This window comes from Triticum urartu, chromosome 6A, assembly GCF_056163025.1.
Source record: "Triticum urartu cultivar PI428250 chromosome 6A, HENAU_Tu73, whole genome shotgun sequence".
NCBI lineage: Eukaryota > Viridiplantae > Streptophyta > Magnoliopsida > Poales > Poaceae > Triticum > Triticum urartu.
In genome coordinates, this window is record NC_141878.1 from 7,179,619 (window position 1) to 7,197,098 (window position 17,480).

Genomic DNA, 17,480 nt, shown 5'->3' on the forward strand with positions numbered 1-17,480 from the left:
GCTCAGTGGTTAGGCATAAGGTTATGCGGCCTAACCACCCAGGTTTAATTTCTAAAATTGATAGATGGTGCACATGGGTTTCTTCATTAACTGAGGATCAAGCTTGATGTGCCGTGGGACCAGTCATTAAGATAAAATCTTGGAAACCATAAAAAAATTTCTCTAGGGACAATGCTTGGTGTGTCGTTGGACTGCACTTCAAGATAAAAATCAAGATACTCATATTAAAAAGGCCGTGTGCGTCCCTGTTTAGTGCAGAGACCGGAAGAAGTGAAATTCTACTCCTCCATTCGTAGTCGTAAGCCCGCACGGCACCAACGGCGGCGGGATCGTTTGGGTAGTGCGGGCCGATTGGCCAAGGAGAGGTGTGAGCGCAGTGGGCGCGATAAGCCGACATGTTGAGGCACACCTGGACATGGGCGAGCACGGCGTGATGCGGCACGGAGAATAGGTCCATAGAGCAACTTCAACAGGCCGACCTAAACGAACGGTGTTTTTGTCCGCTTTTTGTCCATTTAAGTCGGCCGCCCGCCCGCCGTCCGCCCTCTTTTAGTTTTGGGTCGGCAATGAGCCCAACAGACCGACCCATTTCATGACCGTGCGCGCTTTTTAGATCATGCCAGCGGCTATGCCGTCGCCCTGATTTGGCGCTCCAGCGCGCGGGGGGAAAGCGGCCTAGCGCGCGCTGGTTTTGGAGCTCCAGCGCGCGGGAAAGGTTCGCGCGCGCGCCGCGGCCGGCGCTCGTTATAAGAAGGCGCTCCCTCCACACTCTGCCCGGCACGTTGTCCACCGCCCACTCGTCTCGCCTCTGCGCCACCATGTCGATCCGCCGGCTGGGCGCTTCGGATTTTCACGGAGTCCGCGAGCGCCACTCCGGCGCCTTCTCCTCCAAGATCTGGTTTCGCGAGAAACGTCTCATCCTCGGCACCTTCCACACCACAGAGGAGGCGGCCCGCGCGCATGACGCGGCGGCGTGGCGCCTCCTGAGGCCTCGTCGGGATATGAATTTTCCCGACATGTCGAGCCAGCGGGCGCAGGATCTGGCGCCTCTCCCACGGCTTTTCACCGACGAGGATCGTAGTGTCCACCGGAGGCGGCAGCGTCGCCTCGCCATCGCCGAGATGGATGTGGAAGCCATGGTGGTGTGACGCGAACGCTTCCCGCAGGATATCGTCGACGAGCGCCGGTTTTACAAGCAAAGGAGGTTGGAGAGGGATGCAAGGAGGATGGAGCGAGCCGCCTATCGGGCGGACAAGCGTTCGCGGAAGCAGGCCGCTCAATTGAAACTGAAGCTACGAGAAACGTCGGGTTGGGACTTTGAAGATGAGCAGCATGCTGACGCCTACATTCAGACGTCGGAGGAGAACATTACCGAGTCGGAGTCAGAAAGTGACGAGTAGTGGTCTTTTTTTTTATCTGTGTACGCTAGAACTATCTATGTATCCATTTTATCGGAAAAATGGCCAACGGCGTCGGCGACGAATCAGACGGGTGAGGGTGTGTTGTTTGATGTGGAGCGGCCAATCCAATGTGCCACTGACCAGCGGGCTTGATGAGGAAAGAGGCGAGCGCGCGCGCGTTTGTCTCGTGTCCGCACTGACGCAAATCCGGCTTAAAAATGAGCCGGGAATGGGTCGGCGAGCGGACGAAAGCGGACGCGTATCCGTTTGAATCGGCGCGTTGGGCCGATTTTTTTATCCACGTCGACCTAAATAAATGGCCATAGACGAAATGGGTCGTCGCATTAGAGTTGCTCTGCAATATTATAGGCAGAGGCGGTCCGCAGCGACGTGTGTATGTGGTACCCAGGAGACGCACCTATCTAGATCTGCAGCATGCAAGCCATGGGATACGCACGGTTGGCGGCCGCGACACGGATCTGGCTGGAAGGCGTCCTATGCGGGTGTCGGGTTCTTGGAGGTTGCGCGCGTCGCCGGCGGCCAGGTGGGAGGCTGGTCATTGCCACCCAATGGTCCAGAGCTGCATAATCGTGAACTACCGCGGCAAGGTGGTGGATTTCGGCGCAGGCAGTGAGCGACCAATGATATTACAGTTTACGGCTTGGTGGCAGTGATTTAGATCTCGTCAACCGAGTGACAGTGGCTGCAGACTATGCTGCACCGACCTCCTACGGCTCCATGATGGCGGTGGTCATCTATCAAAATCTTATTGTTGACTTCGGCAGTGAGATGCAAATTATAGACGATGACTAGATGGAAAGTGTCCGCCCATTTGAAAAACATGTCTGTGGCATTTGAAAAAAAATCTGCATATTTGAAAAAATGTTTTGTAACATTGAAAAAATGTTTGGGGCATGTATTTGTAAAATCTTTGACACATATTCGAAAAAATGTTCAATATAGTATTTGGAAAAATGATAATCATGAATTTTTAAAATGCCTAAGGTATATAAAAAATAGTTTAGATGTATACAAAAAATATACAATGTGTATGAAAACTAAGTAGACTTCAAAACATATATTTTTCTAAATAGATAATTATTTACTTGAAAAATATTAAACGTGTATATAACATATTCCTGATGTATACAAAAACATATAATATAAAAATTAGACAAAGAAAATCAAGGAAAAAAGAAAGAAGGAAAATCAAGAATTGAATAAAAGCAGAGAGAACCCAAAGAAAACAGATGCAAAACATCGAAAACTACAGGAAAATAAACTAGCACACGACTACATTATCGGGTCGCCCCTGTAGCGTCGCGCTGTAGGCGAGAAATAACATTTGCGATATTTGTTAGCCCACCCACTAACCAGCGATGAAGGCTTGGTAGGCAGGGAGGCCCTAATCAGCGCTGTAGGCGCCCGATCATGAACTCGCGGCGTCTATTTCTCGCATTAAGCGAGGCTAGCGGTAACTCTCGCATTGAGCCGTACAGTATCAGGCTGCCCCGTTACGCACGTGCAGTGCTAAAAAAGGACAGAAGAAAATAGGGAACCAAAAAGTCAATCCCAGGTCTCTAGCAAATTGGCTGGCGCTGCTAACCACTAGGCATAAAGTAGCTGGGCCGCCCTATTTTAGTCTTCTTTCTTCATTTTCTTCTATGCTATTCGGGTTTTCTTCCTTTTTTTGGCTATTTTGTTCTTTTTATTTTTTTCTTCTATATTGTTTCATTTTTATTTTTCTATTCGGTTTTAAATGTTTTTTCTCGTTTTATTTCGTTTCTTTTAATTTTTTTCTTATCTGCTTTAGTTTAGTTTTCATTTAATTAATAAGTGATCAACATTTTTTTATACACGTTCAACATTGTCCAAACGTTTATTCTACATTTTTTAAATACTTGATCAACATTTTAATGCTTGTTCAACATTTTTCAAATATTTGTTACAATTTTCAAAGACTAGATCAACATTTTTTAATACGTATACAGCTCTTCTAAATACTTTTTCAACATTTTTAGTGCTTATTTGACATTTTTTAAATAATTTTTCAACATTTTTCAAGTCGCGCCGTCCCCGTCGACTCCGCGACGCCTCCGTCCTCGTCGCATCGTCCCCGTCGACTCCGCGCCGCCCCCATCGCCGGCCCGTCCCCGTGGCCGCACCGGCCCGTCGTCGTCCCCTCGCCTCACCGTCGCCGTCGCCTCACCGTCGTCGTCGCCTCGACCTTGCCCGCGCGCGCCGTGAGCCCCTCCCCCGACCCCTCTCCTCCCTCCAATCGATCAAAGCCACCGCGCCGCCGGCGCCGGCCGTAGCTACTGCACACACGCGCACACACACACACTACACGCGCGCGCGCACACACACACACACACTACACGCGCGCACACACACAATTTTTCTGTTTTTAGTTTTTAGTTTTTTCTGTTTTTCATACAAAGTTTTAGATGAATTAATTAATTAGATTAGATTAATGTCAAATAGTATATAGAAATGTTAATTATAATATATATAATGTCAAAGGTTTTTTCTGTTTTTTATACAAATGTTAGTTATATAGAAATGTTAGAAATTTGGAAATGTTAGTTTTAGCTAGATGACTTAGATTAATTTCAAATTGTTAGACGATGATCGATGTTTTTTTAGTTTCTTATATTTTTAGTTATAAAATTTAGAATTTGCATATATGAAATCACAATCCATCATTTAAAAAATGTTACTTTACTTTTGCGGCATATAGTATTTGTTGTCGACGATGCCCGGACCGCATCCTCGCCGTCGACCCGTTCGCGACGACGTCCTGCTTCAGAGGACCCATGTCCGGGACTGGGCTCCGCCGGACTGGCACTGGGAGGTGCTACCTTCAGGGGCGTGACGCTTGGTGAGGAACTCGGCACCGGGTCCCGTCGTCGACCCTGATCTCCTTTGGTGGCGTTCGCGTGGGACACTTTCGGTGCGGAGGGTGTCGGCCCCGCCGGAGGTGGTACGTCACCGTGTCAGGGAGGAGGACGAGCACGTCCATCGCTACATGGCTGCTATGGACGTCAGGTTCTCCAATACCTAGCAGGTTCTTTGGGGAGATCACCCGAGCTATGATCCAGTGATGGTTCCTTCACTTTGGTTGTCCACCGCCCGTGCCTCAGGAACCGCGAGTGGCCTAGATTACTCTTTAGTATTCGATCTTTATTAGCTAGCTAGCTAGTGATGTATTCGATATATATTATTCGAGACGATGTATTCGAGATTATATCTATTATTCGAGACGATGTATTCGAGATTATATTCGATGATGCTTATTATGTACTATGATTGATTCAGTTTTTCCTTATTAATTGATTGCATTCATGCATTGTAATTTGAATACTAAATTGTTTTATATTTCTTTTGGATTAGTTAAATAAAAGCTATGGCGGACAATACCGGCAGAGACGGAGAAGAGACCCTGTTCGATATCATACGCCATCCTCGCGGGCCAGATGATGATCGGAATGAAGAAGATTGTGACGGCTCCGGATATCTAAACAACACTGGGGAGGGTGATATGATATTCGATCGCGACGACCGAGTTGATGAAGTCATGAACTATGATTATGATATTGATGACGAAGAAAATGTTGATCTTGAAACAACAAAGACCGGCGAGGTATATTTATATAAGCAGGCATCTGGTGATCATCACATGTTTTAAATGACTTGAAGATATATTAACGAATCGATCTTTCTTCTTTCAGCCATCCGGATCGAGCAAATCTTCAGGCAGTAGGAAACGAGGCCTGAACAAAAAGTTGAAGGAGGGCGTAAAGTACAATATCGAGGCCATCAAACCTAATGGCGAACCATTAGCACCTAAGAAGATTGCGGACAAGTTCATTCGTTAGAGCGGAGTTCTTGTGAAGGACCAACTACCGATCTCCCTTCAAGAATGGAGAGAGCCAGCAAAGCCACGTCCAAATCTTACTTTTGTCGATGACAGACAAAAAGTTCTGCTTTGGGAAACTCTCATGGAACATTTCACCCTACCAGATCATTTCACAGATTCAGATGTGGAGAAAGTCAAGGACGCTGCTCTTAGGAAGATGGCGGTTGCATTCGACAACCACAAGAATCGTGTATGGGACAAGTACGTCAAGGAAGGAAGGAAGACTCCAGTATTCGATGGAACACTAGAGAAGCAAAGTGCTCATTGGGACGATTTCGTGAAATTCAAGGATTCGGAATTATCTAAGGAACGGTCGAGAATAAACAAGGCCAATGCCGAAAAAAAAGGATAAGTTCCATAAGCTGGGGCCAGGTGGCTACGCGGTGGCAATGCCTAACTGGGCTAAGTCTGAGAAAGAGATGGAGGATGCAGGTGTCACTCCAGAAACATTGAGCTGGCCCCCCTAGGTGCAGGACTTGGTTCTATGCGCATGGGGGGAGTTGGACCCGAAGACAGGCAAAGTTTCGAAGAAGGCATGTCTGAACGGAGCCGAAGATAAGCTACTTGTTGCAATATAAGAGGCTCGATCGGGGGTGTTCCAGCCCAACAGAGAGAACGACGAGCTTACGCGTGCCCTGGGAAATCCTGAACACCCGGGAAGAACACGAGGCAAGGGCGCTTTTTCGTGGTATGAGGGGTTTTCGGACTGGAACGCCGACTACAAAACCCGTGGGAGAAAGAAGATTGCAGAGGAGAAGAAGAGGAAGATGGAGGAGGAGCAGAGGAAGCTGGACTATGAACGCCTTCAAGGCCTAGAATCAGCGCACGCGGACTTGGCAGTCAAATTCCAGCGGCAGCAGGAGCAGATCGACTCACTTAGCCAGCAAAGGGGGTCTGAGCAGCTGTAGCAGCTAGCGAATGATCCAGCATTAGATAGCACCGTCCCATCCATGCCGAGAAGCAGCGTGGGTTCCGCCCCGGGTGACGCAATGCTGGATAGATACCCTGTGGATGACATCATGGAGAACACTAACTGCGAGCTACACTTCAAAATGAAGAACATATCCATGAAGGTGGCGGATGCCATTGCTTTTACAAATCCCCCCGAGGCAACCTTCCATTGCAACCCGATTCCAGCGGGCTATGCTCGTGTCTTGGTTGATGAGGTGGTGGACCAATATTCGGGGCTAGAGCTTGACATTCCTGGAGGTGACGAGGAGCACACACTGGGAGAGGCCAAACATCGTATCATCCTATGGAGAAAGGATTGCATCATCTTTTGAAGGCCACCGACACCGCGTCAGCCGACTCCTCGTCGAAGTCCGCCACCGAGTCAGCAGACTCCCGCTCCTCCAAGTTCACCAACGCGTCAGGCCACTCCTCCTCCTCCAAGTCCGGCAAAGCGTCAGGCCACTCCTCCTCTAAGTCCGACACAGCGTCAGACCACTCCTCCTCCAAGTCCGTCACAACTTCAGGCCACTCCTCCTCCAAGTCCGGCACAGCTTCAAGCTACTCCTCCTCGTCCAACTCAGCCACGTCAGTCGTCTCTGCTGCCTCAACAATCACGGAAGAGAGCCTCCGCAGTTATGGTGCGTAGTGGTACAAGTCGAGGTAGGACGGGAGGTACAGGCAGAGGCAACCGATTTCAATATGGTCCAAGCAGCCTCGCGCCTCTTCCATAGAGGCCTTACGACAAGTCCGAGGAGGAAAACGCAGCCATATCGAAGGCCAAGGTGGAAGCCCATTTTGCACCGAAACCGCCACCGCCGCCAAGGAAGAAAGTGCCTGAGGAAAAGATTGACCACTTCATTCGTGCTAGAGCAGCAGCTCCCAAGCCTGTTGACACAGACTATGAGCGCCACCTCGGGAAGTTAAATCGAGCACGTCTACAGAATGAGGCGAGCTAGAGCTCGAGAAAATCAGCTGGCAAAAGGAGCGGTAAAACCGTTTCCCAGCTGGGAGAACAGGCGGCGCAATCAATCCCCCCGCTTGTTGTGCCAACAACACATGAGAGTACGCGCGCCCAATATTATTGTGGGCAAACCGTTAACGTTCCCGGGCTGGGCGATGTGGTAATAACCGAGGAGCATATTGAGCAGGCTGAAAGGCTCATGATCACTGTTGGACAACTCCTCGACATTGAGCCCATGCCTCTGCTTAGAGAGGAGGAAATAAAACGGAAATATGTTCGGGGCCAACCTTTGGTCGAGCTAGACGAGGTCAAGAAGCTCCCAACGAGAATGTATGAATTGCATCAATGGTACATGAACATTACCAAGATTTCCAATCGAGAGTCCCTCATGGTGAATGTCAAGAAGGATCATTACTTCCATGAGAAAGTTGTGTCCGTTGAGTATTCAGAACTATTTCAGTTATACAATCAAGACGCACTCGACAAATCTATCATCAGTTGCTATTGTCGGTAAGTGATTTCTTTCTGTAATTTAAGTCTCAAGCTAGCTGTAGTGATCATTTTGATCAATCATTACCTGTAATTATCCTCACTATATTCTTTTTTGTGGTATTATGCAGGATGAAGATGTATGAAATGAAAAAAGGTGGACGCTATGGCATTGGGTTCATTGACCCAAATACCATTAATGAATACACATGGAAATTAGATGCATATTATGAAAAAAGTGTAGAGGAAAGCATGCTAGAGTTCTTCAAGCGCCTCAATACCAATGAAGATATACTACTTCCTTACAACTTCGAGTGAGTCACACTGTCTTGTACTACAAATTCTGTTTTTTTCCTACTAGCTAGCTACATGTTTTTGCTTACATATGCCCGCTTAATTAAGACATGCAAACGTGTGTGCATGCATATTTCACTGGATCTTGTTAATCATTAAAATTGATGAAGGAATAGTTGAAATACTGGAGTCACTACTTAAAAAAGAAAATGACTACACCATCTTGTTTGGGATAGTCAACAGGTTATTTCAATCATTATTAACTATATCTCGGCCTATTTAGTTCGTCATTTCCTGATATGAACTATTTAATAAGCCTTTATTCATTTTATTTGTCGGCGGGCAGGGCTTGGGCAAAGTTCATCAGCGTCACTCCAGGCCAATGGAAACGAAAGCTGAAATGGTATCGACCCAAGGTAAGTAATTAAGTAGTACTAGCTAGCTAGCTGCCATCTCTTTAATTATCATGCTTGATTAATTATTATTTGATCAAATTTCATTCTCGTAAAGTCCCTGAAGCAGGCGCCGGGGAATAATCTGTGTGCATACTACGTTTGCGATAACATTCGCATGATGGCGTCCGAAAGGAGCAGATCTCAAAGACAGGACTGGGTACGTTTGTCAGAACACTATTCACAATTTTTACACCATTATTGATATCTAGTCACACAACTAATACACATGCATATTGATCTCCTTCTTAACAGTTTAGAGAGATGCGGGAGCAGCTCCTAGCAGAGGAGCGCATAAAAGCAATTGAAGAGGAAATAGCGGAATTTTTGCTTGACCAGGTCATAGATCCCCAAGGAGAATACTTTTACCCGCTACCACCCCCATGAACCACTTCCAATTGTCATCGTGCTCCGAAGGCACCAATTAGGCTAATGCCACTGGCTTCGAAGGCACCAATTAAGAGAAATTGTATATAGCTAGCTAATTGAATATATATATATATATATAATATATATATGTATGTATGTATGTATGTATATATACATGTGTGTATATATGTGTGAATTAATGGTGGTTGTGAGACATTCGATGATATATATATATATATATATATATGATCGGTTCTACTAGAAATTCTATTTATATATATGCATAACGTGTACAATATGTAGTATCGTAAAATACCAGCAAACGAAAAAGAATTAAATGGAAAACACAAAATTAAATGAAAAAGAAATCATAAATCCAAAACCCCCAACCTTTTATTACCGGTTGGTGTCACCAACCGGTACTAAAGGGCTCCCTGCCCCCGGAGCTGGCTCGTGCCACATGGTTGCCCTTTAGCACCGGTTCGTGCTGAACCGGTACTAAAAGGGGGGGCTTTAGTGCCCACACTTTAGTGCCGGTTACCGAACCGACACTAAAGGGCCTTACGAACCGGTGCTATTGCCCGTTTCTGCACTAGTGAACCAAAGCTGCAAAACAGCGATAACAAGCACTGGTGGCGACCAAAGCAAGCGACCATGTCTAGCCTCTAAAGTTACAATCCGGCATTGCATGATGCTAGAAACAAGGGGCCATCAGTGCAGACCCATGTCGGCCACCATTTACAGCACCACAAATGCATTTAGCTCCAACCAAGTGCCGCCGATGCTGATGTTGGAAATATGCCCTAGAGGCAATAATAAAATAATAATTATTATATTTCTTTGTTCATGATAATTGTCTATTGTTCATGCTATAATTGTGTTATCCGGAAATCGTAATACATGTGTGAATACATAGACCACAACACGTCCCTAGTGAGCCTCTAGTTGACTAGCTCGTTGATCAAAAGATATTCATGGTTTCCTGACTATGGACATTGGATGTCATTGATAACGGGATCACATCATTAGGAGAATGATGTGATGGACAAGACCCAATCCTAAGCATAGCTCAATGATCGTGTAGTTCATTTGCTGTAGCTTTTCCGAATGTCAAGTATCATTTCCTTAGACCATGAGATTGTGCAACTTCCGGATACCGTAGGAGTGCCTTGGGTGTGCAAACGTCACAACGTAACTAGGTGACTATAAAGGTACATTACAGGTATCTCCGAAAGTGTCTATTGGATTGGCATGAATCGAGACTGGAATTTGTCACTCCGTATGACGGAGAGGTATCTCTGGGCCCACTCGGTAATGCATCATCATAATGAGCTCAATGTGACCAAGTTGTTGATCACGGGATCATGCATTACGGCACGAGTAAAGTGACTTGCCGGTAACGAGATTGAACTAGGTATTGGGATACCGACTATCGAGTCTCGGGCAAGTAACATACCGATGACAAAGGGAATTATATACGGATTGATTGAATCCTCGACATCGTGGTTCATCCGATGAGATCATCGTGGAGCATGTGGGAGCCAACATGGGTATCTAGATCCCGCTGTTGGTTATTGACCGGAGAGGCGTCTCGGTCATGTCTGCATGTCTCCCGAACCCGTAGGGTCTACACACTTAAGGTTCGGTGACGCTAGGGTTGTAGAGATATTAGCATACGGTAACCCGAAAGTTGTTCGGAGTCCCGGATGAGATCCTGGACATCACGAGGAGTTCCGGAATGGTCAGGAGGTGAAGATTTATATATAGGAAGTCAATTTTCGGCCATCGGGAAAGTTTCGGGGGTAATCGGTATTGTACCGGGACCACCGGAAGGGTCCCGGGGGTCCACCGGGTGGGGCCACCTATCCTGGAGGGCCCCTTGGGCTGAAGTGGGAGGGGAACCAGCCCCTAGTGGGCTGGTGCGCCCCCCTTGGGCCTCCCCCTGCGCCTAGGGTTGGAAACCCTAGGGGTGGGGGGCGCCACCCTTGCCTTGGGGGGCAAGGCACCCCCTTGGCCGCCGCCCCCCTAGGAGATTGGATCTCCTAGGGCCGGAGCCCCCCTAGGCACCCTATATATAGTGGGGGGAGGGAGGGCAGCCGCACCCAAGCCCCTGGCCTCTCCCTCTCCCTCCCGTGACACTCCTCCGTCTCCCTGCGCTTGGCGAAGCCCTGCCGAGATCACCGTTGCTTCCACCACCACGCCGTCGTGCTACTGGATCTTCATCAACCTCTCCTTCCCCCTTGCTGGATCAAGAAGGAGGAGACGTCTTCCCAACCGTACGTGTGTTGAACGCGGAGGTGTCGTCCGTTCGGCACTAGGTCATCGGTGATTTGGATCACGTCGAGTACGACTCCATCAACCCCGTTCTCTTGAACGCTTCCGCACGCCATCTACAAGGGTATGTAGATGCACTCCTCTCTCCCTCGTTGCTAGATGACTCCATAGATTGATCTTGGTGATGCGTAGAAAATTTTAAAATTCTGCTACGTTCCCCAACAGTGGCATCATGAGCTAGGTCTATGCGTAGTTACTATGCACGAGTAGAACACAAAGCAGTTGTGGGCGTCGATATTGTCAATTTGCTTGCCGTTACTAGTCTTATCTTGATTCGGAGGCATCGTGGGATGAAGCGGCCCGGACCGACCTTACACGTACGCTTACGTGAGACTGGTTCCACCGACTAACATGCACTAGTTGCATAAGGTGGCTGGCGGGTGTCTGTCTGTCCCACTTTAGTCGGATCGGATTCGATGAACAGGGTCCTTATGAAGGGTAAATAGAAATTGGCAATTCACGTTGTGGTTTTGGCATAGGTAAGAAACGTTCTTGCTAGAAACCTATAGCAGCCACGTAAAAACTTGCAACAACAATTAGAGGACGTCTAACTTGTTTTTGCAGCAAGTGTTTTGTGATGTGATATGGCCAAAGGATGTGATGAATGATATATGTGATGTATGAGATGATCATGTTCTTGTAATAGGAATCATGACTTGCATGTCGATGAGTATGACAACCGGCAGGAGCCATAGGAGTTGTCTTTATTTATTTATGACCTATGTGTCAACATAAACGTCATGTAATTACTTTACTTTATTGCTAAAGCGTTAGCCATAGTAGTAGAAGTAATAGATGACAAGACAACTTCAAGAAGACACGATGATGGAGATCATGGTGTCATGCCGGTGACAACGATGATCATGGAGCCCCGAAGATGGAGATCAAAAGGAGCAAATGATATTGGCCATATCATGTCACTATTTGATTGCATGTGATGTTTATCATGTTTTACATCTTATTTGCTTAAAACGACGGTAGCTTAAATAAGATGATCCCTAGTAATAATTTCAAGAAAGTGTTCCCCTAACTGTGCACCGTTGCGAAGGTTCATTGTTTCGAAGCACCACGTGATGATCGGGTGTGATAGATTCTAACGTTCGAATACAACGGGTGTAAGCCAGATTTACACACGCAATACACTTAGGTTGACTTGACGAGCCTAGCATGTACAGACATGGCCTCAGAACACGGAAGACCGAAAGGTCGAGCATGAGTCATATAGGAGATACGATCAACATGAAGATGTTCACCGATGTTGGCTAGTCCGTCTCACGTGATGATCGGACACAGCCTAGTTAACTCGGATCATGTTTCACTTAGATGACTGGAGGGATGTCTATCTGAGTGGGAGTTCATTGAGTAATTTGATTAGATGAACCTAATTATCATGAACTTAGTCTAAAATCTTTACAATATGTCTTGTAGATCAAATGGCCCACGTTGTCCTCAACTTCAACGTGTTCCTAGAGAAAACTAAGCTGAAAGATGATGGCAGCAACTATATGGACTGGGTCCAGAACCTGAGGATCATCCTCATAGCTGCCAAGAAAGATTATGTCCTAGAAGCACCGCTAGGTAATGCACCTGTCCCAGAGAACGAAGACGTTATGAATGCTTGGCAGTCACGTGCCGATGATTACTCCCTCGTTCAGTGCGGCATGCTTTACAGCTTAGAACCGGGGCTCCAAAAGCGTTTTGAGAGACACGGAGCATATGAGATGTTCGAAGAGCTGAAAATGGTTTTCCAAGCTCATGCCCGGGTCGAGAGATATGAAGTCTCCAACAAGTTCTTCAGCTGTAAGATGGAGGAAAATAGTTCTGTCAGTGAGCACATACTCAAAATGTCTAGGTTGCATAATCGCTTGACTCGGCTGGGAGTTAATCTCCCGGATGACGTGGTCATTGACAGAATCCTTCAGTCGCTTCCACCGAGCTACAAGAGCTTTGGGATGAACTTCAATATGCAGGGGATGGAAAAGACCATTCCTGAGGTATATTCAATACTGAAATCAGCGGAGGTAGAAATCAAAAAGGAACATCAAGGGTTGATGGTGAATAAAACCACTAAGTTCAAGAAAGGCAAGGGTAAAAAGAACTTCAAGAAGGACGGCAAGGGAGTTGCCGCGCCCGGTAAGCAAGCTGTCGGGAAGAAGCCAAAGAATGGACCCAAGCCTGAGACTGAGTGTTTTTATTGCAAGGGAAGTGGTCACTGGAGGCGGAACTGCCCCAAATACTTAGCGGACAAGAAGGCCAGCAACACTAAAGGTATATGTGATATACATGTAATTGATGTGTACCTTACCAGTACTCGTAGTAGCTCCTGGGTATTTGATAACGGTGCGGTTGCTCACATTTGTAACTCAAAGCAGGAGCTGCGGAATAAGCGGAGACTGGCGAAGGACGAGGTGACGATGCGCGTCGGGAATGGTTCCAAGGTCGATGTGATCGCCGTCGGCACGCTGCCTCTACATTTACCTACGGGATTAGTTTTAAACCTCAATAATTGTTATTTAGTGCCAGCTTTGAGCATGAACATTGTATCAGGATCTCGTTTAATTCGAGATGGCTACTCATTTAAATCCGAGAATAATGGTTGTTCTATTTATATGAGAGATATGTTTTATGGTCATGCTCCGATGGTGAATGGTTTATTCTTAATGAATCTCGAGCGTAATGCTACACATATTCATAGTGTGAATACCAAAAGATGTAAGGTTGATAATGATAGTCCCACATACTTGTGGCACTGCCGCCTTGGTCACATAGGTGTCAAACGCATGAAGAAGCTCCATGCAGATGGACTTTTAGAGTCTCTTGATTACAAATCATTTCACACGTGCGAACCATGCCTCATGGGTAAAATGACCAAGACTCCGTTCTCAGGAACAATGGAGCGAGCAACCAACTTATTGGAAATCATACATACTGATGTGTGCGGTCCAATGAATGTTGAGGCTCGCGGTGGCTATCGTTATGTTCTCACCCTCACTGATGACTTGAGTAGATATGGGTATGTCTACTTAATGAAACACAAGTCTGAGACCTTTGAAAAGTTCAAGGAATTTCAGAGTGAGGTTGAGAATCAACGTGACAAGAAAATCAAGTTCTTGCGATCAGATCGTGGGGGAGAATACTTGAGTCACGAATTTGGCACACACTTAAGAAAATGTGGAATAGTTTCACAACTCACGCCGCCTGGAACACCTCAGCGTAATGGTGTGTCCGAACGTCGTAATTGCACTCTATTGGATATGGTGCGATCTATGATGTCTCTTACTGATTTACCGCTGTCATTTTGGGGCTATGCTTTAGAGACTGCCGCATTCACTTTAAATAGGGCTCCGTCGAAATCCGTTGAGACGACACCGTATGAATTATGGTTTGGGAAGAAACCTAAGCTGTCGTTTCTAAAAGTTTGGGGATGCGATGCTTATGTCAAGAAACTTCAACCTGAAAAGCTCGAACCCAAGTCGGAAAAATGCGTCTTCATAGGATACCCTAAAGAAACTGTTGGGTATACCTTCTACCTCAGATCCCAAGGCAAGATCTTTGTTGCCAAGAATGTGTCCTTTCTAGAGAAAGAGTTTCTCTCGAAAGAAATAAGTGGGAGGAAAGTAGAACTTGATGAAGTATTACCTCTTGAACCGGTAAGTGGCGCAGCTCAAGAAAATGTTCCTGAGGTGCCTGCACCGACTAGAGAGGAAGTTAATGATGATGATCATGAAACTTCAGATCAAGTTACTACTGAACTTCGTAGGTCCACAAGGACACGTTCCGCACCAGAGTGGTACGGCAACCCTGTCTTGGAAATCATGTTGTTAGACAACGGTGAACCTTCGAACTATGAAGAAGCGATGGCGGGCCCGGATTCCGACAAATGGCTGGAAGCCATGAAATCCGAGATAGGATCCATGTATGAAAATGAAGTGTGGACTTTGACTGACTTGCCCGATGACCGGCGAGCCATAGAAAATAAATGGATCTTTAAGAAGAAGACAAACGCGGATGGTAATGTGACCATCTATAAAGTTCGGCCTGTCGCTAAGGGTTATCGACAAGTTCAAGGGGTTGACTACGATCAGACTTTCTCACCCGTAGCGAAGCTGAAGTCCGTCCGAATCATGTTAGCAATTGCCGCATTCTATGATTATGAGATATGGCAAATGGACGTCAAAACGGCATTCCTTAATGGTTTCCTTAAGGAAGAATTGTATATGATGCAGCCGGAAGGTTTTGTCGATCCTAAGAATGCTGACAAGGTGTGCAAGCTCCAACGCTCGATTTATGGGCTGGTGCAAGCATCTCGGAGTTGGAACATTCGTTTTGATGAGATGATCAAAGCGTTTGGGTTTACGCAGACTTATGGAGAAGCCTGCATTTACAAGAAAGTGAGTGGGAGCTCTGTAGCATTTCTCATATTGTATGTGGATGACATACTGTTGATGGGAAATGATATAGAATTCTTGGAAAGCATAAAGGCCTACTTGAACAAGTGTTTTTCAATGAAGGACCTTGGAGAAGCTGCTTATATATTAGGCATCAAGATCTATAGAGATAGATCGAGACGCCTCATTGGTCTTTCACAGAGTACGTACCTTGACAAGATATTGAAGAAGTTCAAAATGGATCAGTCAAAGAAGGGGTTCTTGCCTGTACTGCAAGGTACGAGATTGAGCACGGCTCAATGCCCGACCACGGCAGAAGATAGAGAAAAGATGAGTGTCGTCCCCTATGCCTCGGCCATAGGGTCTATCATGTATGCTATGCTGTGTACCAGACCTGATGTAAACCTTGCCGTAAGTTTGGTAGGAAGGTACCAAAGTAATCCCGGCATGGAACACTAGACAGCGGTCAAGAATATCCTGAAGTACCTGAAAAGGACTAAGGACATGTTTCTCGGGTATGGAGGTGACGAAAAGCTCGTCGTAAAGGGTTACGTCGATGCTAGCTTCGACACAGATCTGGATGACTCTAAGTCACAAACCGGATACGTGTATATTTTGAATGGCGGGGCAGTAAGCTGGTGCAGTTGCAAGCAAAGCGTTGTGGCGGGATCTACATGTGAAGCGGAGTACATGGCAGCCTCGGAGGCAGCACAAGAAGCAGTCTGGGTGAAGGAGTTCATTGCCGACCTAGGAGTCATACCCAATGCGTCGGGGCCGATGACTCTCTTCTGTGACAACACTTGAGCTATTTCCCTTGCCAAGGAGCCCAGGTTTCACAGGAAGACCAGGCATATCAAGCGTCGCTTCAACTCCATTCGTGAAAGTGTTCAAAATGGAGACATAGAGATTTGTAAAGTACATACGAACCTGAATGTGGCAGATCCGTTGACTAAACCTCTCCCTAGAGCAAAACATGATCAACACCAGAACTGCATGGGTGTCCGATTCATCACAATGTAACTAGAATATTGACTCTAGTGCAAGTGGGAGACTGTTGGAAATATGCCCTAGAGGCAATAATAAAATGATTATTATTAAATTTCTTTGTTCATGATAATTGTCTATTGTTCATGCTATAATTGTGTTATCCGAAAATTGTAATACATGTGTGAATACATAGACCACAACACGTCCCTAGTGAGCCTCTAGTTGACTAGCTCGTTGATCAAAAGATAGTCATGGTTTCCTGACTATGGACATTGGATGTCATTGATAACGGGATCACATCATTATGAGAATGATGTGATGGACAAGACCCAATCCTAAGCATAGCTCAAAGATCGTGTAGTTCATTTGCTGTAGCTTTTCCGAATGTCAAGTATCATTTCCTTAGACCATGAGATTGTGCAACTCCCGGATACCGTAGGAGTGCCTTGGGTGTGCCAAACATCACAACGTAACTGGGTGACTATAAAGGTACATTACAGGTATCTCCGAAAGTGTCTGTTGGATTGGCACGAATTGAGACTGGGATTTGTCACTCCGTATGACGGAGAGGTATCTCTGGGCCCACTCGGTAATGCGTCATCATAATGAGCTCAATGTGACCAAGTTGTTGATCACGGGATCATGCATTACGGCACGAGTAAAGTGACTTGCCGGTAACGAGATTGAACTAGGTATTGGGATACCGACGATCGAGTCTCGGGCAAGTAACGTACCGATTGACAAAGGGAATTGTATACGGATTGATTGAATCCTCGACATCGTGGTTCATCTGATGAGATAATCGTGGAGCATGTGGGAGCCAACATGGGTATCCAGATCCCGCTGTTGGTTATTGACCGGAGAGGCGTCTCGGTCATGTCTGCATGTCTCCCGAACCCGTAGGGTCTACACACTTAAGGTTCGGTGATGCTAGGG

The 17,480-nt window shown here is 46.4% G+C and overlaps 1 protein-coding gene across 1 annotated transcript; it reads left to right on the forward strand.

The window, feature by feature from the left end:
• Positions 1-818: 818 nt before the first annotated feature.
• LOC147963055 (ethylene-responsive transcription factor ERF003-like) lies at positions 819-1,148 on the forward strand. The gene has a single exon (XM_087529450.1). It carries the CDS (start codon positions 819-821, stop codon positions 1,146-1,148), a length of 330 nt encoding a protein of 109 aa, XP_087385576.1.
• The last annotated feature ends 16,332 nt before the right edge of the window (positions 1,149-17,480 follow it).